Source organism: Musa acuminata, chromosome BXJ2-11, assembly GCF_036884655.1.
Source record: "Musa acuminata AAA Group cultivar baxijiao chromosome BXJ2-11, Cavendish_Baxijiao_AAA, whole genome shotgun sequence".
Lineage (NCBI taxonomy): Eukaryota > Viridiplantae > Streptophyta > Magnoliopsida > Zingiberales > Musaceae > Musa > Musa acuminata.
In genome coordinates, this window is record NC_088348.1 from 17,916,791 (window position 1) to 17,943,059 (window position 26,269).

Sequence of the window (26,269 nt, forward strand, 5' to 3'; positions counted from 1 at the left end):
TGAACAAACGAAAGAATGCCTATGCTTTATTAATTTTCTGGCCAAGAAACAAAAGAATGCAATCAATCACATCCCCAATACAAAGTCTTTATGATTGATTGCACAACAATAGCCAGCATATAAAGAGGCGTGATGAAATATGGAAAGAAACAACAGTAACATATATCATCGTCATCCTTCTTGGTAGATAAAACATATAGCACTGCATACCATACAGGAAATCATTGAATAAGTGTGGTACCAAGTTCCAGCATAAGAGTGAAAAATAACAGCACTCCACGAACTCAATTAAAGAGAGATTCTCTTAATCAAGTGCTTCTATCTCTTGGATGACTTGGGCTTTGTCTCCTTCAAACTGTTCGTCTTCTGCAGAAAATTGATCCAAGAAAGAGTGAATCCATAAAATATGTCAAAAAGAGTACTGATCCTATGTTAGCACTCACACAAAGAAGCTAAGTAAACACGAGTCGACAACAAGGAATACAAGTTTTATCGATACAAACTTGATATTCTGAACAAAAAACATGACATAAGATATCACAAGCATGTGCTATGAAGTAATCAGACAACTAGGATATGTTAATCCAGCGTACCTTTGTCTAATTTGAGATCTTGGAGTAGACGAAGAAGTTTTCTTTTGTTTGTAGTCAAAATGCTTGTTATCTCAGGTGGCTTATTTTGATTAGCAACAAATAACTGAAATTTTTATACACCCAAAAAAGGAAAAATAGTCAAATCTAAGAAGATTAGGTGACGAAGAACAGAGAGCGATGGAAATAAGTAATACCTTAAATACATGAAATGCTTCTATCTGAATATTCTTACTTGATTCCTGACATAAGAGGACAATATGGATATTTAGAATACCAATACTTTTGGGTCAAGACCTCAGCAGCTAATGAACTTATAAGTGCTACACAAAACAAACTCACCAACCATAATACCATCTACTTGGTAATATTTTATCAACTATTATGGAATCACCAATTGTTCTACAATAATAACAATTATGAGTGTTTTAATACATATAGAAAAATCAAGGAATTTCTGTTTAGACAAAATAAGAGCTCCACAGTGTAGCTCAAATGAGTTATCACTAATAGAGACCAATGCCAGCAGATATATTCATCAAGTAATGGAGATTTCACCGCGAACAAGTGACATCTGAAAATTTAAGACACTATGATGATGCTTCTTCAAGTTACTGGGTAACAATGATAAATACGAGAATTTGCAGAGGGAATTGTCCAAGTAAAAATCACCGGAAATGATATAAAGGGAGTCATATCAATCTTGTTGAGAAAGGTTCAAGTTAAACATACCCTGAGGAGATTCATTAGAATCATAAGATTGTCTTTTGAGCTAACATAGCGCACCATAACTGCAGAATTTGACCGGTCCAGTAATATGTCACCTAAAAGCTGAGGAAAAGAGGATGTTGGCAACCGTTTCAACAGATAGATAGCTGAAGATACTTCAAGCAATAACTGAATCTAATCAGCAAAAGATCGGGGCATTTCACAGGCTTTCAAGATATCAAATAGAACCACTGAACATGAATGTGTTGAAGATCTCTAAGAAAAAATAAGTTGAAGGCCAAATATCAGAATGTTCCAAAAGAGTTATGTTACTCTAGAAAGAAACATGATCTGGTAACGGACTGTAATTACCTTGATAGCTTGCCTTCTTGTGATGTAATTGGGAGATGATAACAGCCTTGAGTTAAATTCTGCGAAAAACTGGAACGATAAATAGTTTAAAAAATTGCTATCAACACATCCCACATATTGCACTGGAACCTTACAGGACTAGCCATGGGGAAAATAATTTTTTCTTTCACAGTTCTAATATTGAAAGAATCTAATCAAAGAGATAAAAAATGAAGTAAATCAACCAATGGAGTTATGTGTTGGTGAAGCATTCATCTCTCATGCCCTTATACTAAAATGCAAGGATTCAAATATCGTAGTGTACCGAAGTTTCGACATTCGCTTGATACGGTACGATATTGTATACCAAGCGATATACCGTTCGGTATATATATATATATATATATAAATATATATATATATATATATATATATATATATATATAATTCGGCGACGTCGTAGAAAAACGAGGCGACATCACCTATATATAAGATTTTTTTTACTTTTATATATATATATATATATATATATATAAGTGAAAAAAATCTTACATATATATATATATATATATTTATTTATATTTATTTATTTATTTATATATATAAATAAAAAAATTTCAGCAACATTGCCGAGGCGACGCGACGTTGCCTTTTTCGGCAACGTTGCCGAGGCGATGCGGCGTCGCCTTTTTCGGCAACGTTGCCGAGGCAACGCAACGTCGCCTTTTCCCACCTAGGGAGAAAGAGACGACGTCGCATATTTATATAATATATATATTATAATATATATTATAATATATATTATATATATAATACCGCTCGGTAGTGGGCGGTCCATGTACTGGTCTGTTGATGGACCGGTACGTACCGCCCGATACGGGCAGTATTATTCGAAATTATAATCCTTACTCAAATGTACAATATTCCTACTAACATGTTTTTTTCCAATTTAACATCTGCCATTAGGATTTAATAAGAGGCTTTTATTTAAAAGCTATTTTCCTCTATTTAGAAAAGTTGAACATGTTTCCACTATCCAATGAGTCTCCACTAGTAAGGTTGCATTTTTTGTAACTCCATGTTTCCTTGCACGTCTTGAATAAACTAGTTATAGGCAAGTGTAGGTGAGGAGCTAAGAAATGAGAAATGACTACTCTGGCTCTAACTACAAGATAGAAGTGAAAGAACCAAAGTGAACTTTTGGAAATATTGATTTTCATAAAGAAAAAAGGAAAAAAGAGATGGTCTTTAAGGCCTTCGGGATGAAATTTCCGAGTAACAAATGCAAATGAAATCAAGTTCTGGGCAATATTGTCAACATGCTTGGTCAAGAAAAGTACATAATACCACTAAATAAAAATTTTCGAACTTCATTAAAAGAAAATATATCAGCATCCAGATCTAAGCTATTTTAACAATGCAGGAAATCCAGAACAGATGGTATTTGGTGCCAACAACATAGCAAAATTACATCAAAACAACGGTAGTTGATCAATACATCAAGGCCAGAATATCATTTCATGCACATAGATTTATGAGCATTTTGCAAAATTACTAGTGAAGATTCAAAACCAAAATAAATATGAAACCTAATACAGTTCAGAAGATACAATGACACATATTTTCACATTACTGGGATACAAGTTGAGTTAAATTGTATATTGTTGATTTCCACTGCCCATTGTTCAGTGACTTATATAACCCATTCAAAAGATGTTTAAATTACAAGTTGGTTACAAGCATCAAGTAATTCTATCAACTGAAGAAATTCTAACCATAAATTCAGAATAGATCGAGAATAAGTGAATTATTTAAAAACTTCAATAGTTTGACCACTACGAGAATAACATTAAAACTAAAACTCACTAGATTAAAACTCCAATCATTTCAGGATATAATTTGGATCTAGCTACCTGATGCTTTCACACCTTACCCATAATAAGAAAAATGAGGAAAAAAGCCTCCAGACCCAGAAGAAAGAGATCAATTACCCATTCATAATTTTTAGAAAGATATTCCGCAACAGTTGATTTATGCCTTGTCATGAGCTCCTGTATTGCAACAACATAAGCATTACCAGTTTGCAGATTAAATTTAAAGCAAATAGGCAGATAACCAGCATCACAAATAATATCTTGCATTTAACAACTCAAGAAATGAAATGAGATATTTCCTAAGTACAATAGGTAAATCGGTTTTCAGTATATCCATGAAAATATGGAAAAGAAAATTCAGATGAGATCTCCACTATACTGTTGTCGGAATTAAATATGTCCTATATTTCTAATCTAGTTTAGTCGAACACTCCTCAAATTCTATTACTAATGAGATCTCCAATATTTGTTTAGGAGTAGAATGAAAGCACAAAAACGGACAAGTGAAGAGGTCCAAACTCTAGTAATGAAAAATTAAAAAACTCACTAGAAGAAACTAATTAAAGAAAAAAAATTTATTATGGCAAGATATCTAACTAAAGGTTAAGCCATGGCAATGACCTTTGATGAATCCAGTGATTGATGTACCACCCGAAATGGTATGAAATGGGCAACATGTACCTATCCACCCAATGACCGGTATGTGTACCGCTTCGTTTTGAGCAGAACGTATAAAACAGGGGGGTGTACTGAGATGTATGCCCCCTATATCAAACGATATGGTCAAAACCTGACCGTTACCAACTCGAATCAATCGGTAACAGTTGGATTTCGATTGGTACCAATTCATCTTGGGTCAAATCAGCTTCCAACAGTCAAATCAGCCTCCTCTCCCTGCTTTCACTCACTCTCAGACTCACTCTAACTTGATTAGACTCGCTAATTAATGACACGGGAGTATCTAATTTGTTACAATCTGCTCATATGGACCTTGCTGATGCTATGGTATTTTTTTCAGCCAACAATGTTACCTCATAGTCTTTAACTCAGCACACTCAAATATGACAGCTCATCAACATATTCTCTGCATAAAGTTAAAGCTGTTTCAATGTGCTTTTCTTCATTACCAAGGAATGCATTAAAGGAGTTGGTTAGTAGTTGTAAAACACTTAATTTCGAAATTCCCTATGCATGAAGGGTTGTTTCATGCACTAGTATTTATTTTGGTGTTTAGGACTTAGAAAGAACTTTAGAAAACTGATGATATTTTGGCAGAAGCTCTCTTGGAGTACTCCCTTAAACTCTGTATCTCCTGGATACGTCCTTGAGTGGTGAGTGTTTTGTTTTCAGTTTTGTATCCTCGTTTATAATCCTTAGGGTGGTGAAATTTCTGTATCCCTTTGTGATTTTAACTCGGTGGTGAGCTCTTTTTCGATTAATTTAAGTTTTATCGTGAGTTCGTGTCTTTTCTATACATAACACTCATTCCAGCAAATATAATTGTACTGCGACTTTTCTTCGAGAGTTCGTTTCTTGTTTACTATGACTTTGCTATCCGAAATACTCATTACAGTAAACATAGCTCTATTGTCGATTTTTCTTTCGAAATCTATTCTACTTTATTCCCCCCATTCCGCATCACCCTGGTATCAGTTTGGTATCAGAGCTAAAGGCTAAAGATCATGGCAAGGCGGAATGGAAAAGATATAGTTGGTGAAGGTAGCGACCATGAAGATGATGCTGAGTCGTTAAGGCTACAGCTACGAAGATTACGGCGTAGTCTACAAGAAAAAAAATGAAATAATCGAAGAACTTCAAAGTACACACAACCAGAATGAAAATGATGTTTATGAGTTTATTTCTGATGATGATACACCTCATCTTCCAAGGGAGTCGAGAAGATGTCGGATAAGAAATTGAGTCCAAGAAGAGTGACAGAATAAATATAACCCAAGATTGGAGATTCCAGAGTTTAAAGGTAAAATAAATGTTGATGACTTTATCGATTGGCTTAATACAATAGAAAGAATTTTCGATTTTCATAAACCACCAGAACAAAAGAAGGTCAAACTTGTGGCACTCAAACTCAGACGGAATGCTTCGTTTTGGTGGGAAAATCTGAAGAAACAAAGAGAACATGAGGGAAAGAGTAAAATCGTGACATGGGAAAAAATGAAAAGGGAGCTGAAGAGAAAATATTTACCTCACAATTATAGGCAAGAGATCTTTCTCAAAATCCATGATTTCAAGCAAAAAGATCTTAGTGTGGAGGAGTACACTACAGAATTCGATAATCTGATGTTAAAAGGAGAGCTTATGGAACCGGAAGAGCAAACAATTGCAAGATACTTAGGAGGTCTGAAATATGAGATTGCTAAAGTGGTTCAACTACAGCCATATTGGTCTAAATGATATGAGCAAGCTGGCATTCAAAGTTGAAAAACAACAGAAGTTTGAAAAGAGTTATCAATACAGTTCAAAAGAAGGATATACAAAAGGAGGAAGTTCCACCCAAAGCAAGGTGACATCAAAGGTACAAGAAAAGGGTGAAGAATCTGCTGGCAGTAAAAAAATACCTACTTCTTCTACCCCTAGTGGCCGAAAATGCTTCAAATGTCATGGTTTTGGGCATATTGCTTCAGATTGTCCAAACAGGAGGATTGTAACTTTGGTTGAAGATCATAGAGATGGAGAAGTAGATGAAGCCGACGACGAACCAAAATATGATGAAGATGAGAAAGAGGTTACTTATACAGATCATGGATTGTCTATTGTATTGCAGCATAGCTTACAAGTGTCTTATGTGGCCGAGGATAAAAGTTGGGTGAGAAAAAACATGTTTCACACTAAATGCACGTCTCTTGGCAAGGTATGCTTGGTGATCATCGACAGCGGCAGCTTTGAGAATGTGGTATCTTTAGAGATGGTGCAGAAGCTAAAGTTAGACACAATTCCTCATCCACATCCGTACAATTATATTGGTTACAAAAAGGAAATGACATCAAGGTAACTAAAATATATTTAGTTTCGTTTTCTATTGGCAAATATTATAAAGACGAAGTATGGTGTGATGTTGCTCCTATGGACGCTTGTCATTTGCTGTTGGGTAGACCTTGGCATTATGATAAAAGGATATTGTATGACGGCTACAAACATACTTATTCTTTTAAGGTAAATGAAAAGAAGATTATCTTAACTCCATTACAACCTTCCGAAATCAACACACCAAAGAAGGAAGTTAGCGCTTTTATGTCCTATGGTGAATGCAAAGGAGAATTAGAAAAGGGTGGTCATGTTATGGCTCTAGTGGTAGTAGAGGAGAATGAACAACATAAGGAGACACCGGCAATCATGAAACCAATCCTAAAAGAATTTCAAAATGTTATACCGGAAGAGATTTCACATGGACTTTCACCTTTGAGAGACATCCAACATTATATTGATCTTATTCCGGGGGTTATTCTACCTAATAAAGCAGCATACGGAATGAGTCCCAAAGAGCATGAAAAACTTAAAGGCAAGTTGATGAATTGGTGAAAAAGGGGTTAATTCGGGAGAGCATGAGTCCTTGTGCGATTCCAGCCTTGTTGGTGCCTAAGAAGGATGGTTCTTGGAGCATGTGCGTGGACAGCCGCACCATCAACAAAATCACAATGGACTATCGGTTTCCTATTCCGATGATTTACCTGATCAATTGTGTGGTGCTTATATTTTCTCTAAAATTGATTTGAAGAGTGGCTATCACCAAATAAGAATGAGGCCCGGAGATGAATGGAAAATAACATTTAAAACTAGAGAAGGTTTATATAAATGGTTGGTTATGCCATTTGGGCTATCTAATGCTCCTAGCACTTTCATGAGATTTATGAATCACATATTTAAGCCATGCATTAGAATATTTATTGTAGTTTATTTTGATGATATATTAGTGTACAGTAAGAGCGAAGAGGAGCATATGAATCATGTGAAAGAGATCTTTCTTATTTTGAGGCAACAAAAACTTTATGCTAATCTAAAGAAGTGTGATTTCTTTACTTCTAGTGTTGTGTTTTTGGGGTATGTTGTTTCAAAAGATGGAATCATGATGAATCAAAATAAGGTAGAAGCTATTCTCAATTGGCCAACACCTGCTTCATTACATGATGTGAGGAGTTTCCATGGCTTAACTTTCTTTTATAGAAGACTTATCAAGGGTTTCAGCTCTATTGTCACTCCAATCACCGAATGTCGGAAATATGATAAATTCAAATGGACTAGTGAGGCTAATGATGCTTTTGAGCTTTTAAAAAGAAAGGTGACCGAAGCTCCTATCTTAGTTCTACTAAATTTTGACAATGTGTTTGAGGTTGAATGTAATGCATCTAATGGAGGAATTAGTGCTGTTTTGAGTCAAGACGGAAAGCCCATCGTATTTTTTAGTGAAAAGCTAAATGACACTAGAAAGAAATATTCTACCTATGACAAGGAGTTTTATGCCATTTATCGAGCTTTATCTCATTGGAGTCAATATCTTCTTGCCAAGCCATTTGTCCTATATTCTGATCATGAGGTATTAAAGTTCTTAATCACCATCACAAGCTAAACAAGATGCATGCAGCTTGGGTGGAGTTTTTGCAATCTTATAACTTTACAATAAAGCATAAATCTGGTGTTCAAAATTTAGTTGCTAACACATTGAGCAGAAAACATTCTTTATTATCAGCAATAGAAGTCAAAGTGGTTGGATTTGAAACATTCAAAGATCTTTATGAGAATGATGTGGATTTCGATTTAATATGGCAGAATTGCAAATCAAGTTCCTTTCAACAACTTTCTATCTTTGATGGTTTTTTTTTTCGAGCTAATGCTTTATGTGTTCCATCTTGTTCTTTGAGACAAGTAATTTTAGCTGAAGCTCACGATGGTGTTTTGGGTGGACATTTCGGTAGAGACAAGACTCTAGCTCTTGTTCAATCAAACTTCTATTGGTCAAAGATGTTTAGAGATGTGGAGAGACATGTAAAGCAATGCCGAGTATGTCATTTGGCAAAAACAAGAAGTCAAAATTCTAGATTGTACACTCCATTGCTTGTGCCAAATGCTCCATGGAAGGATGTGAGTCTTGATTTCGTTTTAGGACTGCCAAGAACTCAAAGGAACAAGGATTCTATCAAAGTTGTTGACATATTTTCAAAAATGTCTCACTTTGTTCCCTGCAATAAATCGAATGATGCATCTCATATTGCTGATTTGTATTTTAAGGAGATTGTTAAATTGCATGGTATTCCAAGAACTATGATGTTTGATCGAAATTCAAAATTTTTTAGACATTTTTGGAAAACTCTTTGGAGGAAGCTAGGTACTTCTTTGAATTTCAGCAGCTCGCATCATCCATAAACCGATGGGCAAACTGAGGCAATGAACAAAAGCTTGGGAAATTTGCTTATAAGCTATGTTGGCAAGAATATTAAGCAGTGGGATCTCATTCTTCCACAAATTGAGTTTGCCTACAATCGTTCTATGCATCATAGTATTGGTAAGAGTCATTTTAAGGTTGTTTATGGTGCTAATCCTATTGGTCCTTTGGACTTCGTCCCTCATTCGTCAACTAAGCAATTTAGTGGAGATGTTGATAAGAGAGTAAAGCAGATAAAGAAGCTACATTAGGGTGTTAAAGCAAATATAGAAAAGCAAAATGAGAGGTACATGAAAGCTACCAACAAACACAGAAAACATATGGAGTTTAATGTTGGTGATTTGGTTTGGATTCATCTAAGGAAGGAGAGGTTTCCACTAGGCAAATTTGAAAAATTGAAACCAAAGGCTGATGGTCCATTCAAAGTGCTTAAGAGAATTGACAAAAACGCTTATAAGATCGAGCTACCTGAAGATTACAGAGTGTCCCCAACATTTAATGTTGCTGATTTAAGTCATTTTCACAATCAAGTTAACGAAACAAACAAGGACTTGAGGACAAGTGTTTTTCAACTAAGGGAGATTAAATTGGGAGTGTCTAATTTGCTACAATCTGCTCATATGGCCTTTGCTGATGCTATGGTATTTTTTTCAGCCAACAATGTTGCCTCATAGTCTTCAACTCAGCACACTCAAATATGACAGCTCATCAGCATATTTTCTGCATAAAGTTAAAGTTGTTTCAAGGTGCATTTCTGCATAACCAAGGAATGCATTAAAGGAGTTGGTTAGTAGTTGTAAAACACTTAATTTCGAAATTCCCTATGTATGAAGGGTTGTTTCATGCACTAGTATTTATTTTGGTGTTTAGGGCTTAGAAAGAACTTTAGAAAACTGATGATATTTTGGCAGAAACTCTCTTAGAGTACTCCCTTAAACTCTGTATGTCTTGGATGCGTCCTTGAGTGGTGAGTGTTTTGTTTTCAGTTCTGTATTCTCGTTTATAATCCTTGGGGTGGTGAACTTTCTATATCCCTTTGTGATTTTAACTTGGTGGTGAGCTCTTTTTCGATTTATTTAAGTTTTATCGTGAGTTTGTGCCTTTTCTATACATAACACTCATTCCAATAAATACAACTGTACTGCGACTTTTCCTCGAGAGTTCGTTTCTTGTCTACTGTGACTTTTCTATCCGAAATACTCATTCTAGTAAACACAGCTCTATTGTCGATTTTTCTTTCGAAATCTTTTCTACTTTACTTCCCCTATTCCGCATCACCTCGGTATCAATTAGTAATTAGTGGAAATCAAGCTCTTCCTTTGGAAGGATTAGAACTCGAGGTTCAGTGGAAATTCTCTCTGATTAAAGGTATTTATGTTATTATTATGCTTTATTTATCAATTCATATAATCAGATGCTTATTAGTTATTATTCCATAATTAGGAAGAATCAAGGTGATTAGTGTTTTTCTCTTAAGTTTAGACTCAATTGCGTCTGTTATCTTACTTTTATGCCCAAATTAGGGGGCAGTTAGATCTAATCACAACTTGTTAAGGGTGATTATTATCTTTTTTCTTAAGTTTAGGCTCAATTAGGTCAATTATCTTACTTTTAGGACCAAATTACGGGTAATTAGACCTAATCACAACTTGTTAAGCATTATTAGTGTCTTTCTATTAAGTTTAGGCTTAATTAAGTGCATTCTCTTACATTTAGGCTCAAATTTGGGGTAATTAGGCCTAATTACAACTGTTACTAGTTGTTTGATTTTGAACTTATAGGTTGATTAAGGTTTATTTTATTATTTTTAATATGATTAAAGTATAATTCGAACTAATTAGTGTCAGTTTTTCCATTAGATCCAACTAGGGTCATTAGTCATAACTTATTACAATTTTTTTATAGGAAAATGATCCTGAAGTAATAATCAGGTGATAAGGTTTAGAAACATGTACGTCACTGAGAACCATTTAGAGAACCACCATCATCGGTAGTGCATCCATTGTGGCTACATTGGTCGGAATTAAGGAATAACCAACTTCGAACATAATTGATCAGTTACCTTGATTCACATGAGGGTATGCAATCGCAAGGTTCGCCGTACCGTACCGTACCGACGTTTCGACTCGTGCTCGGTACGGCAAACCCTGTGCAATCGACTATCATATGGATGCCTCGGGAAGCTTCTATATGTGCACTACAATATACCTCTAAGGCTACAATAGGCTGAGCTCGATATGGAACCAAGGAGCTACAGATTAATCCTTTTGACTATTAAGTTCTACAATGAAGATTTTCGACCAACGTTGAAATGGGTCGATGCAACAGGAAACCTAGGGGGTCCTTCGCTTGATGAGATATGAGACACTCGCATATATCTCATTTCATCACTGAAGCTATATAAGAAGAGGAACATCATCCTAGTAGGAGGAAGAGCACGGTCGGTCAGGACGTGTCGATTGTACATCAAGGTGTCAATCTAGTAGGGTTCATGTCATCCAACAATCACATATGTGAGAGGTTGTGGCATCAATTGATCCTTTAGAAAGAATTGGCGAGCAACAATTGTACTCCAACGATGAGACACCTTCTCCTGCACAATCAATGCCTCGTGAGGTTTATAGAGACAATTACGATGTCAACAACAATGCCTCGATTGATATTGGAAACGACGATGGCCATTTTATTGTTCTGGCTACGCAACCATAAGGTGGGGAATGGACAAAGTGTTAGGACCGAAATCGATACTAAGAGGTGGAGATGAATTAATGCTTTTGTAAAATTACGTCGATTCGAAAACTTTGTTCGATAAAGCCTGTATCGGAAAAATATTAACGTGAAAACACGTTCGTAAGCGTAGTGAAAGTAAAAAATCAGTTTACAATGTAAATGAAAAGCATAAAGTAAATGCAAACTAGATTTATAGTGGTTCGGTCGTCGTGACCTACGTCCACTCTCGATTCCTCTTTTGCCGAGGCCACCGGCATTCACTACAAATCTTCTTTCAACGGGCGAAAATCAACTACCCTCTTACAACTCTTTCTCCTTTTCACAAGCTCAGGAGAGAACTTTAACACCTCTCTTTTAGACCTCACTCCTCCTTTAGAAAACTTCTAACTCTAGGAGGAAGAGACTCTAAATCCTAAGAGAGTTTCTAATTTTTCTCAAGTATTCTTTCCCCTCTTTTTACTCAATTTCATGCTCTCCCAAGCAGAAATAATTGGAGTATTTATAGACCCCAAATGGCTTCAAAAATGGAGTCAAAAAAGGTCTCATCCTGAGTTTCCCGGGTCCTTGCGGTACCACTGCCTGTGTTGGGCTGTACCACTACCTACAGCATTGCCACTAGGCGGTACCACCGCTTGACAGCTTGGAAAAGTATGCTCTTGACTTTTCCAGCTCATAGGTGGTTCTACCTAACCTTGGGTCATTGAATGGGCCTTCTACTTGGCTCAAAACAACCCCAATTCAGGCCCAATGGACCCCTAATTGAGTTAACATTGTTACACCCCAAAACCGACTCAATTAGACTCTAAACTTCGACCAAGACTTAATTATAATCATAAAGCCTACGTGTCCGGCATGTCATTGGTACATCCAGCACTTCGCCCGATCCTTCCGCACATCGTCCTCTCATTTGGTGTATTGTTCGATCGACATATTGACTTCCCGCAACACCTGATCATCTTGGTGTAATGCCCGATTCTTCTGGCCCGATGCTCGAACTTATGGCACGAAATCTATCCTCCAGCACGTCAACCAATCATCCAACATGATGCTCTCCGACCCAACGTTAGATTCTGCTTCCATGATTCAAGTCCACAATCAGAGTTTTTCCTACGTCACTTATCTTAAACGCATATTAGTTCATAATTTCATCAATTGATTTCATCATCAAAATACAAGATTCAACAATCTCCTCCTTTTTTATGATGACAATAAATTGATGACGAAGTTTAAACTAAACTCCCCCTATCAACATGTCATAATTGAAATGAAGCATCATTCAAATAAATGATAACCTTCTAATCCATGTTGAAATGATTTTAATCATGAATCACATCATCATATATAAAATTTCATACATTGAGCATCATCAATTAAGCATAGTTTCTAGTCATCAAGATATAACATACACAATTCCAAACCATTACAAATTATCATGGTATCAAAATATCAAAGTACATTACATCTTACCATGCATTATCATCATAAGTATTTCATGCATAATTTCATATCATCATCATAACTTCTCCCCCTTTGTAATTTTTTTCCCTTTACATCAATTTTCAAATCATGACAAAGATAAATAACAAAGATAAATTTACATCAATATTTCAATCATCAAAATCTCAAGTTATGATTCCGAGAATTCAAGATCATGATATAGATAAAACTCATTCAAATTTAAATCGTCAAATCATCAAAATCATTTTCAAGAGATTCAAAATGACATAAATAGATTTATCAATCTTTTATTGAAAAATCGATAAGATAGAGATAGAGAAATTTTCAAGAAAAATACATTCCCCTTTTATGTGTTTCAATTTATGTAATTTATTTCACACAAGCATGCCTTTATCGTTTATGCCAAATAAAAACATGCATCGTCGTTTAAAACCGAAAAAGCAAATTTCATCATAAAAATCATCAAGATCAATAAGCCATAAATCACAAATATCATTATTACTTCATATCATCATGTATAATTAAATCATTAAATCATCAAAAATGATTTTATTAAACATAAAGCATTTTCAATCAAAATCATTTTGTTTCGGCTACTGAACTTTGTGAAGTGTGTTAGATCTCTAGTCATAAGCCTTGAGCATTCAATATCAATTTATCATTTTTGCTCATAGCTTTCGATTATAGAGTTGTATACAAGAAAGGTGGGTTTGCCATAGGTACCCATTTGACTTTGGATCCCTCATGTTTAGATCTACCTATCTTGTTTTTTGATATAAGGTCATTTATGGTTCCTTTAGGAACCCAAACTAATTTATGTGAGTCATACTTTTAAATGAACATCTATAGGCATAATGTACCAATCTACCACAAAAATTACATCTATTTTCATAAGAAACATATAATATGGGTCCTTTAACGAAGATAGTTGGGTTTTGTTGAGTGTTACAAATCCAATTCCTTCCTTTTTATAAACATGACTCTTATCGGTAAGAATAATGTTTAAAGATTTACTACCAATTTTATATTTATCTAATGTTTGTTGTAATAATAATTTTTTCTTTTTGCATGAATCTAATTCTTCACATTTAATGCAAGAGTTAACATGCAATTATCATGCTCATTTTTTTAATTTTTCAAATTCATTAGAAAGAGAAACATTATCCTTTTTTAGTAATTTATAATTTTTACCAACTAATTTAAATTTATCATACAAATTATTGAATGCATCAAATAATTCATTGTAAGGTAAATACATTTCAGTTAAGTCATTTACCTCGTCATCGAGAGCCATTAAGGCGTAGTTCGCCACCTCGCCTTTGTTGGTTTGCTCCTCGTCTTTGGATGTACTCGATTCGTCCCAAGTCACCTTAAGTATTTTCTTCTTCTTTGGCAGCTTCTTATTTTTAAGTTCGTTTTTGTTCTTAAGTTCATGTTTTATGAATTTTTTGAAGTTTCTTGTGAGGAGTTCAAGGTCATCATCACTTGAGCTTTTACTCGAGTGATCTTTTTTTATTCTAAGTGTCAAATCCTTCATATTCTTTGGAAGATTGTTCTCATGTTCGTCATGTGCCAAATATATCATTTTATATGTCATTAGAGAATCGATAAGTTCTTCAAGCAGAAAGTTGTTCAATCCTTTGCTTCTTGTATTACCGTTACTTTTGGATCTCAACTCTTTGGAAGAGATCTTAGATTCTTGTTTACAAGTTCAAGATTAAAAAATCATTTTCCAAGAGCTTTCAAACTATTGACGACATCCGTAAAATAGGTGTAAATGTCAACAATAATTTCACTTGGCTTTATTCGAAACAATTCAAAATTATGCATCAAAAGATTTATTTTAGACTCTTTAACTCTATTCATGTCTTCATGAGTTACTTCTAGTGTGCATCAAATCTCATGTGCAGTTTCGCATAAAGAAATACAATTAAACTTATTTTTGTCTAAAACGTAAAATAGAGCGTTCATATCTCTAATATTTAAAGAAAAAATTTTCTTCTCCAAATCATTTCATTCATTCATTGGTTTAAAAGACTTTTAAAAATTATTTTCAACGATATTCCATAAATTAAAATTCATAGAAAGCAAGAAAACTCTTATTCGTGTTTGTCAATACGTATAGTCCGTCCCATTGAACATAGGAGGACGAATGATAGAGTGACCCTCTAGATTGCCAGTAAAAGCCATTCTCTTGGGTGTTAAATCAATTAAGAAAAACTTGGCTATGATACCAACCGTTAGGACTGAAATCGACACTAAAAGAGGGGGGTGAATTAGTGCTTTCGTAAAATTACGTCGATTCGAAAACTTTGTTAGATAAAGCCCGTATCGGAAAGATGTTAACTTGAAAACACGTTTGTAAGCATAGTGAAAGTAAGAAATCAATTTGCAATGTAAATGAAAAGCATAAAGTAAATGCAAACCAGATTTATAGTGGTTCAGTCGTCGTGACCTACGTTCACTCCCGATTCCTCTTTCGTCGAGGCCATCGGCATTCACTACCGATCTTCTTTCAACGGGCGAAGATCAACTACCCTCTTACAACTCTTTCTCCTTTTCACAGGCTCAGGAGAGAACCTTTCCACCTCTCTTTTAGACCTCACTCCTCCGTTAGAAAATTTCTAACTCTAGGAGAAATAGACTCTAAATCCTAAGAGAATTTTCGATTTTTCTCAAGTATTCTTTCCCCCCTTTCAACTCAATTTCGTGCTCTCCCAAGCAGAAATAACTGGAGTATTTATAGACCCCAAATGGTTTCAAAAATAGAGCCAAAAAAGGTCTCATCTCGAGTTTTCCGAGTCCTAGCAGTACCATCGCCTATGCTGGGCAGTACCACCGTCTGTAGCATTGCCACTAGGCGGTACCATCGCCTATGCTGGGTAGTACCACCGCCTGACACACTGACACTAGGCAGTACCACCGCTAAGTCTGGCGATACCATCGCCTAACAGCTTGGAAAAGTGTGCCCTCGACTTTTCCAGCTCATAGGTGATTCTACCTAACCTTGTTATTGAATAGGCCTTCTACTTGGCCCAAAACAATCCAAACTCAGACCCAATGGGCCCCTAATTGAGTTGGCATGGTTACACCCCAAAACCGACTCAATTAGACTCTAAACTTTGACCAAGACTTAATTACAATCATGAAGCCTACGTTGTCCGGTATGTCATTAGTACAACCGGCACTTCGTCTGATCCTTCGGCACTTCGTCCTCTCATTCGACATACTGCCCAATCGGCATGTTGACTTCCCGTAACACCCGATCATCTTAGTGCAATACCCGATTCTTCTAGCCCGATACTCAAACTCATGGCACGAAGTTTATCCTCTAGCACGTTGACCAATCATCCGACATGATGCTCTCCGACACAACGTTAGATTCTGCTTCCATGATTCAAGTCTACGATCAAAGTTTTTCCTGCGTCACTTATCTTAAACGCATATTAATTCATAACTTCATCAATTGATTTTATCATCAAAATTCGAGATTCAACACAAAGGAGAAGCACTCTATGCATGTCAACCAAAATTCAAATCATAGCTCAAGAATCCACATATATCATTTATAGTCAAAAGGATAAAAGAAAAGGAAAGGTAGTCAATGACTTTGGGCGGATTCGATAGAACCTTTACGATGTTGGCATTAATGAGAGTTCATCGTATTTATAGCCTTTATATTATGGAGGATCCTATGGTCATTAGATGTTTGGTGATAGTTGCTCATTCTTTTTTGAGTTTAATCGTTCTTATGATACATATCAACAAGTCAATAATGGCAACAAAAGTTATAGTGCATTCCAACATCCCTAACTATACATGTCACATTCATACTCGTCTCACAAGGCTCCTCGGACAAGTGTTCTTAATGAGGATAAGGCAACAATTGTTACCACAAAGATGCATCAATGACACATAGTGTATAATACAATATTGTGGATGCAGTTCCAAGATTGGCATTGACTTGTATGTACCAGTCCAACCCATGAATCAATACCGTCATTCATCAGCGGTTATAAAAGACCTTTCAACCTTAATACCATAAAAGTAAGTTAGAAAGATTAAGAAATACAATCATATGATTTGATTCATCCTCAATAGCCATGAGATGATTTACTTAGGGTGATATGTTTTCACTAGAAAAACTGGAGCTTAGAGTAAAATAATAAATTATTTATCAAATACGAGTTTTTGTAGGTAAAGAGGAATCAAATAATTAAAGTGGATTTCTATTGATTCCTACAGGTAGGCTGAAAAATAGTTCTTGAATGAGGTATTCAACTACAGAGATGAATAAAAAAAAATCAATTGAATAACTAGGGCAAGTGCATCTCATTCCTAGTATTAACTTCCATATCTGAAAACTCTCAATTTAATTACAATTGTTAAGTGAAAATCTATGCAAGTCAGAGAATTCTTAAAAACATAGAACTAAACAGTCATCAACTTGCCACATTGTACTTCAAAATTATTGCTATGCTTAAATATCTCCCTCTTCCAATAATGTCCCGTAAATCAATCTCGTGTGAAACATGGAAAATTCCCAATAGAGTTCCATCACCTTCTTTCAAGAACCAATTATAAACTCTATAAAACCACTAATATTCTCTCTTATCACATATGAAGATAGATTCTCATCCAACTTTGCTATTAGTCTTATAACATAGGCTAATCACTGAATAGTTATCACTCAACTGACTTAATTCTGTAAAAGGTTGTGCAAAGTCAAAATTGAGCATCTAGAGACAAATAGATACCAAAGGGTAAATTCCAGAAATTCAACTTAAATTTATGTAAATGCCCCATCCCCATATCGCCCATATGGTACCGAACAACTTGACACATACTGTAGTAATATGTATATCTTGTGTCATTCAGTTTCATGACCCTCCTGGGGAATATACCATGGTATGCAAGGGGCATGGCATGCATGCAAACCTCATGCCACCTTAACGTTGGTATAGTATGTAGGCATAGCAATCTTTTAACTAGATCTGCAAAAATTTGGGTCTAGGTCATCAATCTACTAACCAATAATTTTGATTAATTCAAACCCTATCTGATCAATGGGCACGATACGTAGTGGTTGGATTTCATGTCATGATCAGACCATTATGATGAGAGCCCCAGTATGTATATTGAGAATGATTAAAGGAGACGAAGAGAAGAACGATTCATGGAAAAAGACGAAGAGAGTCATAGGTCAGCAAGAAACTAATGGATGTAGGACAAAAAAAATGAGAATTTGCAAACAGGATAAAGTTCAAATAACCAGAAAGGGAATAGTTAGATCACACTGAGACTAGAAACTAGAAAAAGCACAGAATATCTTCTCCATTACAGCAAAAGGAAGTTTATCTTTCAACTTATTAAATTTCTCATGTAAAAAAATTTTAATATTTGAAAGGAATGCAAATGGTATTAAAAAGTTCAATTTCTTAAAAACATAGGTTCTTTTTTTTCATCTATTATATCATGTTTAAAAAGATGAGTATTTTATTTTCTCTTTAATTCTTTAATATCTCAGTATATTTCTCAATACAAGCTAATTTATACTTTTTATTTAAACATTGTATCAAAAATTCAAAAGAGCATGCATGGTCTTACTAATTTTATACATTACATCCATTATTTTGTTTTGTGGAATTTTTTATTACTTTAAACTTTTTGATGATCGATCCAGGCCCAACCTGAATCGGGGAGTTTTGTGAGAAATGGGAATTTGTATATTACCTAATCAAATCATTTGTAATCCATAAATCTACCAACATAAAACTTATGCTAAAAGAACCGTCCCAATCTGTATGCTCAAAATGCAAACAGAATAGTTTTGAGCCACTCACAGTAGTACTTACTACAGGAGATGAAGAGTACACTAGGTACCTCCTACTTTTTTGATACTATGTTAATGTGCAACAGCAAAACTAGTTAGAAAATCAAAAGATGTAAACTCTAGCTTAATTAACTGGTGAGCATAAAATTGTGGAGAAGTAAGAAAAAGAATTAAGTAGCTTGTATCAGTAATTTGACCTTAAAAGTTGAATAGGCATCAGATGCTATGTCAAAATTTGGAAGCTGAATATATTCAAAGAACTTCTTCACGTGATCAGACTCTAAAACATACCTGCAACAGAGATTTACTATATGTTATCCATGTGATCAGAAAATTTTCTTATTAAGAGAACTTAAATTAAAAAGATGTGATATATTTTTATATTAATAGATTAACTTGGAAGCAAACATATTAGATAAAGATAAAAATTGTTGAAGCAGATAATAATTGCCATAGTCCAAAGGACCACATTGCTAAGTTTACTGCATGTACTCCTAATATTCTTAAGAATGATCTAACAATTTGCATTATAAACACAAATAACGAATCAACAATCGTCCAGATTTACCATATTGATTTTTTTAAAAGAAAAGCTGCAACAACAAAATTGCAGATATATGGCAGAATGCATACAAGAAATCATACTTCTGAATTCTGATGGCCTGCCCATGCAAACAGAGCCTTAAAAGTTTCTCCATTTAAAAGCTTAATGCACATTCAAAGTAATTCTGTCCATAATTGCTCCTTTTAGCCCCCAAATAGACTTAATATCTCCCTTGCATCAGATAAATTTCCAACTGGTTTTCAGTGCTTTGATTAATATGAAGCTTTTGAGCACATTAATCCAAAATCTAAAGCTCAAATTAACCAATGTGTAACAATGAAAAACGTAAGCTTGAGATCATCCGAAACAAACAGCATCAAGGGTCAATCATTCTCAAAATTTAAATCACTAACAAAAATAGGGAGACTCATATTGTATCACTAAGTTGTTCTAAATTTTGAACTCAATGGATTTCTTTTTTGGCCAAAGAAAGTCTTAAGAGTAGATCCCATATTATTGAAGATACAATTGATTTTCATAACTAAAAAGATGTCTTTAAAAACTATTTTTATTGCCAAACATAGATTGTCTTTTATGAAGAAGAACAACATATAAAGAGGTATGTGTATGATATCACATGGACTATAATTGCATACACTAACCCTCCCCAAACCAAGAAACACCATCTCTTCCCGACCGGCCGTATCGATCGTTGGGCGGATCGGTATGCATCGTTATTTCGAAAAGAGGGACAAAACATGAACCAAAATTTATAATATCCTATTTTAGAGGTTTTTCTCCTAATTTCTTTGTATATTATACGTAGATAAGAATAAAATATATCTAATTTATAAACAAACAAAAATTCCAGGTTATAAGGATGAAACTCTAGGTTATCTAAGCATAAATGAATAAAATGGCCATAATCACACTTAATCTTCCTAAATATGCATTAATATTCCTCTAATTATGTGAAATGATAAATAAAACATAAAAAGAAGCCAAATACCTTCAAATGGAGAGAAAGTTCACCCAATCCCAAGTTTTAATCCTTCTTTTATCCAAATCAAGAGGTTGCAACAATTATTGATTATGAAGATTAAACAAGGGAGAAAATAATAAAGATTGAGAAAGAGAGTGAATATGAGAGTGAGTGAAAGAGGGAGGAGGGAGGAAGATTTAAAGGCCAAAACAGGGCCCAATGGTTAAATTGACCATTGGAAGCTGATTTGACCTGAATGTTGACTGATATAATCAAAATCCAATTGTTATGGCATAATGGTTGAGTTTAGCATTCGGCAACGTTGCTTCGGCGACGTCGCCTCTCTTCTCCCCAGGCTCGGCGATGTCGCCTATATATATATATATATAATCTTTTATTTATATATCTATTTATTTATATATTTATATTTATATATTTTTTTTTTTTAAATGTGCGACGTCGCCTCTCTTCTCCCCAAGCAAGGCGACATCGTAGAAAAACAAGATGACATCGTCTTTATATATATATATATATATATATATATATATATATATATATACCGCCCGATAGCGAGTTGTCCACATACCGGTTTAGTATCGGACCGGTACATACTGCCCGTACCGGGTGGTATCATTCGAAACTGTATACCTTCCATCATACCATGCCCCAAATGCTGGACCGGTGGGAGCCCTGTGCCCTGCCTATTCATCTTAAGATCCATTTTATGATAGCATAATATGTCAACACCATTTCAATATGCATAAGGGAAACTTCTCTACTGATCACTTTAAGATGTTGAATCTTCTACACATCAGAAAAATAGGCCATAGACATCAGGCCACTGACAAATACCTTGCTATACACTGATGTCGAATGCATTCTCTAAGCATGGGTCCATAATGTAAAGCAATGTCCATGTCTTCATACCTACATAAGCAACATGTCAATGTCCAAGAATAACATGAATCCATTCATATAGATTGTCATAGGAAAAAACAAAGCTCAAACTCAAATTTGTCAGCAACACATGAAACCCAATAACAAAAAATATGGAAACTGGAAAACGAAACTGCTGACTTCAGCTGTAAATCTGAAATCTTTTTTCCAATTTCAACTCATGTTTAACATTACAGGTGTATTCTCTTTTCCCTTTATTTCATGCAAGTCATCCACTCCATCTCAACTGAATTTTTTTCTTCCAAATTTCGTACAACTAAAATAATTTTGCACAACTAACATAGGCAAATCTTACAAATGTCTATCCCAATAGATTGTCAATTTATAGAATTGGTGATCATCTATATGTTGTAGATTAAAAACATTGAGTACCCTACTAGATCAGGATAAGATCCTTATTGCAAATGAATAAGTTTAAGAAGATTTATTTATCCTCAGACGAATTTTTTTTTCCAAGTCCAAATCAGAAATCAAAAAATCTTTCATTTGGTTGTACTGTTGATGCCGCTATTGTTCAATTAAATATAAATTGATGAATTTAACAGATAAATATAAAGTTTCCTAGACATAGTTTATACATGATGCAGCAAATTACAAGATACTACACAATGATAACAGGTATAAGAACAGATATAGTTCACTGCATTAAATTAATAATTTGTCCTACATATACATAAATTATCACCATAAGGACCCAAGAGTTTCTCCAAGAAATAAATCAGTAAACAAACCAAAGTAACATCAGCTGCAAAATATAAAAATACGAAAACCCTCAAGGGAAAAAAGGACACATATGGAGCATATATTTAAGAACAAGTTCATAGCTAGTTCTTGTTGAATCTCGGATTTTGATGATGAAACCAATTGAGAGTGTTTATGATTTAATCTGTGTTTTGAGTGACGCACGACGCTTCGATCAGGGAGAGACAATTAAAAGCAGGAAGAATCATATTGGACCAGAGTGGAACATGTCAGAAGATTGGACGTTGAGCCGGAGGATCGATCGACGTATCGGCAGAAGGCTTCGGACCATGAGTTCGGACATCGGGCCAAAAAGAGCGGAAATTATGCCAAGGAAATCGGAGTTGCGGAGGTCAACTGGCTGATTAGACAATAGGCCACAAGAGAGGACGATGCGCCGAAGAATCGAACGAAGCGTCGATGAACCAATGACATACCGGACAACATGATTCAAGCTTTGTAATAATTGTCTAGATCGAAGTAGGTTTTATTTGTGCATTATTAACTACGATGGTGATTAAGGTATAAAACAAAAAGAAGCCCCGGAGTCAAGAACGAGTCTTCGTTGGGAGTTCGAGAGTTCGTCGGAAGTCCGGACGTTCGTCGGAAGTTCTGTCGGAATTGACCAAGAAGACCAGGAGCTTGCCGAAGAAGCTAGTCGGAACTCACCAAGAGTGAAGTCCAGGAGCTTGCCGGGAGTTTGTTGGAACATTGCCGAGAGATCATCGGAAGTTCGCCGGAAGATCGCCGAAAGAAACCTAGACTAATCGGACCGGATTTGCTTAGTGTATGCCTTAGATTTCGTAGTTAGCACATAATTGGGATTGGAATTGGGCCAACCCAATTAGGGGCCAATTGGGCCCATGTATAGACTGTGTTAGGCCAAGTGAAAGGCCCAAACAATGACCCAACAGGTGGCACCGTCATGGCACAGTCTCCGAGACTGTGTCAGGAGGTTGTACCCTCAGACTGGGCGGTGATACCGCCCAGTGTCAGTGTCAGGCGATAGTACCGTCCAGTGTCAGTGCTGCAGGCGGTGGTACCGCCAGGACCCGGGAAACCCGGGATGAGACACTTTTAGGTTTCAAGTTTGAATCCACTTGAAGCCTATAAATGCCCCTCTCATCCCTGGTTAACTACACAAGATTTGAGAGCTATAAAAGTAGAAAAACGCTGTTGTAATCTTGGGAGGACTCCTCTCAAAGCTCTAAGTGTTAGTGTAGTTTGAGAGAGGAGTAAGAGGAGGTTGTAAAGGTTCTCTCCTGAACTTGTCAAAAGGAGAATCGAGTTGTAAGGGTGGTTGATCTTCGCCCATTGAAGGAAGATCGTTAGTAGATGCCGGTGGCCTTGACAGAAGGGGAATCAGTGGAGTGGATGTAGGTCACGACGATCGAACCACTATAATTCGGTTTGCATTTCTGTTTTGCTATTTACCTTAACTGCAAACTGTCTTACTTACTTTACATCCACTACACTCTTATGTATGCTTTCAAGTTAACATCTTCTGAAACGGGTTTAATCGCAACGAGTTTTTGAACCGACATAACTTTATCCGCTGCACTAATTCCCCCCCCCCCCCTTAGTGCCGACTAGTTCCTAATAGTTCTGACAGCAAAAGAAGAATGGTAAGTGTTCTCAAGAATATATGCATATAAAGATTATTGTGTTACATACGTAACTTTAGACTTAAATCTCACCCAGAGATCAAAAGGTCCAAAAGATCCTTGTTAGCTTCCAAATAATCAGACGCAATTAATCGTGAATGGACTTGTTGCCTTTGCAAATTTGCCACAATTTGAGCAACATCTTTACGAGCCTGCAAAGTTTTACAAAACTGAATCTCAATGACCAAATTATAAGATAGCGTACTGAAAAAATATCAATGGATGAAAACAGAAGACAAACAAAATTGTTAAGAAGCTTGTGAAATACAAATTGCAGAATAAACCTTGGAAGTTTGTAAAGATTATAATAAAAACTGATAAGTGACACTTACTTCTAAGTTTAACTTTGGGAGACAAACAATTAAAAGACGCAGTGTGTTTTCTCTAAATAACTCTTGAGTCAGTTGTGAACATGCTTCAGCGACTGGTTCTGCTTCATTGTTTCCGTAAAGAATAAACTTCAACTCCCGGATATTCTTGCAAAGATCCACCATCTAAATAAAAAAGAGGGTTAAACATAAAATCAAAGAGAAATGCTTAACAATTTAACATGAAGGAAATGATGATGAGGGCCTTTTAAATGGTCAAACATAATTTTAATTTTTTAAGCAAATATATAAATTTAATGTTCAAATAATGGAACTCTAGCTGCAAAAATCATATTTTAACTAATTATTCTCGAACTTGACTATCCAAAACCAGTTCTTCTTAAGTGATGAATGAATTTTAATTGCATGATGATGATTAATGGGCTTATTGAGTATTTGAGATTGTTGTCAAAAGCTAATGCTTAGGAAAGTAGGAGACTCCATTATATAATTACTTAAAAGTAATCATTTACCATTAATTCTAAATCATGTTTATCCAATCATTTTTAGATGAAATGTTTGAAGTAGACTAGTCGTCAACCTACCACCATCAGATAACTACCCATCATATGATCCATTTGTAAGCTACAAAATTTGCTCTCTTTTTCCATTTATTTACATTGGTTGCTCAGTCATTGATCTTTTGAATAATCATTAAATTAATGTTTTCTCAGAAAGAAATTCCTAGGTCTACCTCTAATTATCTTGTCACTATTGGTGTATATTATCTTACCTTGCCAAATGACACATTTATAGGTTTCATTTGAACAACCTTTATAATTATCTTGTCCCTACTACTGTATGTTATCTTTTCTCAACAAAAACTTTCATCATATTTTATCCTTTATACATTAAAACCCTAACTACTCAAAAATAAATATTGCTTATTTTTCCTCACAACCCTACATAACATCCTAAAGGTGCTAGCTAGCTTATCTTTTAAAGACTTTGACACATTATCACAAAGCCCTAGGTTCGAATCCCGCCTTTGCCACTTACCCTTTACAAATAAAAAAACATCTTACCATCCTCATACTTATGACAATATTTTTAGATATGTTGCTTCTTAACTAAGACTCTAACCCATCAAGCCTTACAGGAGCCTTAGAAAATCTCTTATAATCTATGGGACTAAGCAATCAAACAACAAAACAAGTGCTCCTCTCAACTTCAATCATCCTGCTTAACATAACATATTAATGGTAATTAACAAACTTAAACTTCACGAGGTAGACGAAGATCATCGACAAGGGTATCAGCATGGTTAAGGCAAGAAGTGCACAAGAACAAATAAATGGGTCACCACGATGGCCACTTTTGCCCTCCCTGTTCATGGCACAATTATTATAACAGAGGTTTATTCTTATTCACAAACAAAACGCAAGCTGGCAGCTTTACGATCTTCTGTTTCTCCAAATAGATAACAGAGGGGAAAAGAGATTGAGGAATTCCCACATGAAAATAAGCAATCACTCACATAAAAAGGATTAAAAGACCAAAATACTGAACATCCATCTCCACCAAAAATAGACAAATCGAACTCAACAAAGAATGCCCAAGTTCTACCACTTCAATGGCTAAAGATCCTATATTTTCCATCGCCAACAGAAGGAAACCATCATTTAATCAAGAAACGGAATCCTAATCCAAATCTTCCCAAACAAAAAGGAATATGAAATAACATGCTCATTCATCAAACCCGCAAGAAGAAGAAGAAGGAAGAGCAATGTTTACCTTCTCCTCCCGCTTAGCGTCGCGGGAGTTCCGGTCGAGATCGAAGTAGACAAGGAGGTCCCGCGTCTGCCGCACGACGTCGGCGGGAGTCCGCGGCTTCGACTTGAAGAGGCCCTTCATCTTTCCCCCCGCCGGCCGCGTACGCCTCCGGATGAAGTAGGACCACAAGATCGCGAGGCACCCCCGAGGGAGGGCCCCGCCGCCACGGTTAGGGTAAGGGCTCGTTGGGGTTCGACGGGGGATTCGAGACAGCAGGCGTCGACCGCGTGCTCGATCGGCGGCGGCTTCCCTTCGCTGGCGAACGACAACAACGAAGAGCGACGTCCATAAAAAACAACAA

At 35.7% G+C, this 26,269-nt stretch overlaps 1 protein-coding gene across 4 annotated transcripts; it reads right to left on the reverse strand.

The window, feature by feature from the left end:
* On the reverse strand, positions 1–26,269 carry LOC135626207 (putative MO25-like protein At5g47540). 4 transcript variants are annotated; one of them, XM_065131352.1, is made up of 11 exons: positions 25,930–26,269; positions 24,160–24,321; positions 23,861–23,979; positions 21,318–21,392; positions 19,137–19,230; positions 3,641–3,700; positions 1,671–1,739; positions 1,323–1,421; positions 788–832; positions 594–696; positions 1–366 (listed from the first exon to the last, which is right to left on the reverse strand). In XM_065131352.1, the coding sequence occupies exons 1-11, from the start codon at positions 26,047–26,049 to the stop codon at positions 305–307; spliced, it is 1,008 nt and encodes a 335-aa protein (XP_064987424.1). In that variant the 5' UTR covers positions 26,050–26,269; the 3' UTR covers positions 1–304. The 4 variants fall into 4 exon arrangements, with proteins under 4 accessions (XP_064987424.1, XP_064987423.1, XP_064987425.1 ...); XM_065131351.1 differs by having other exon boundaries at positions 1,671–1,729; positions 3,583–3,700; XM_065131353.1 differs by lacking the exons at positions 594–696; positions 788–832 and having other exon boundaries at positions 1,671–1,729; positions 3,583–3,700.

What these genes read in the sequence shown, in the direction of transcription:
- LOC135626207 (XM_065131351.1), bottom strand. Translation starts at nt 26,049, where the DNA reads ATGAAGGGCCTCTTCAAGTCGAAGCCGCGGACTCCCGCCGACGTCGTG. An exon ending in ACGCTAAGCGGGAGGAGAAG is followed by an intron (nt 24,322 to 25,929) that starts GTAAACATTGCT and finishes TTTTTTATTTAG; the next exon opens with ATGGTGGATCTTTGCAAGAA. An exon ending in TTGGACCTTTTGATCTCTGG is followed by an intron (nt 21,393 to 23,860) that starts GTGAGATTTAAG and finishes TTGCTTATGTAG; the next exon opens with GTATGAAGACATGGACATTG.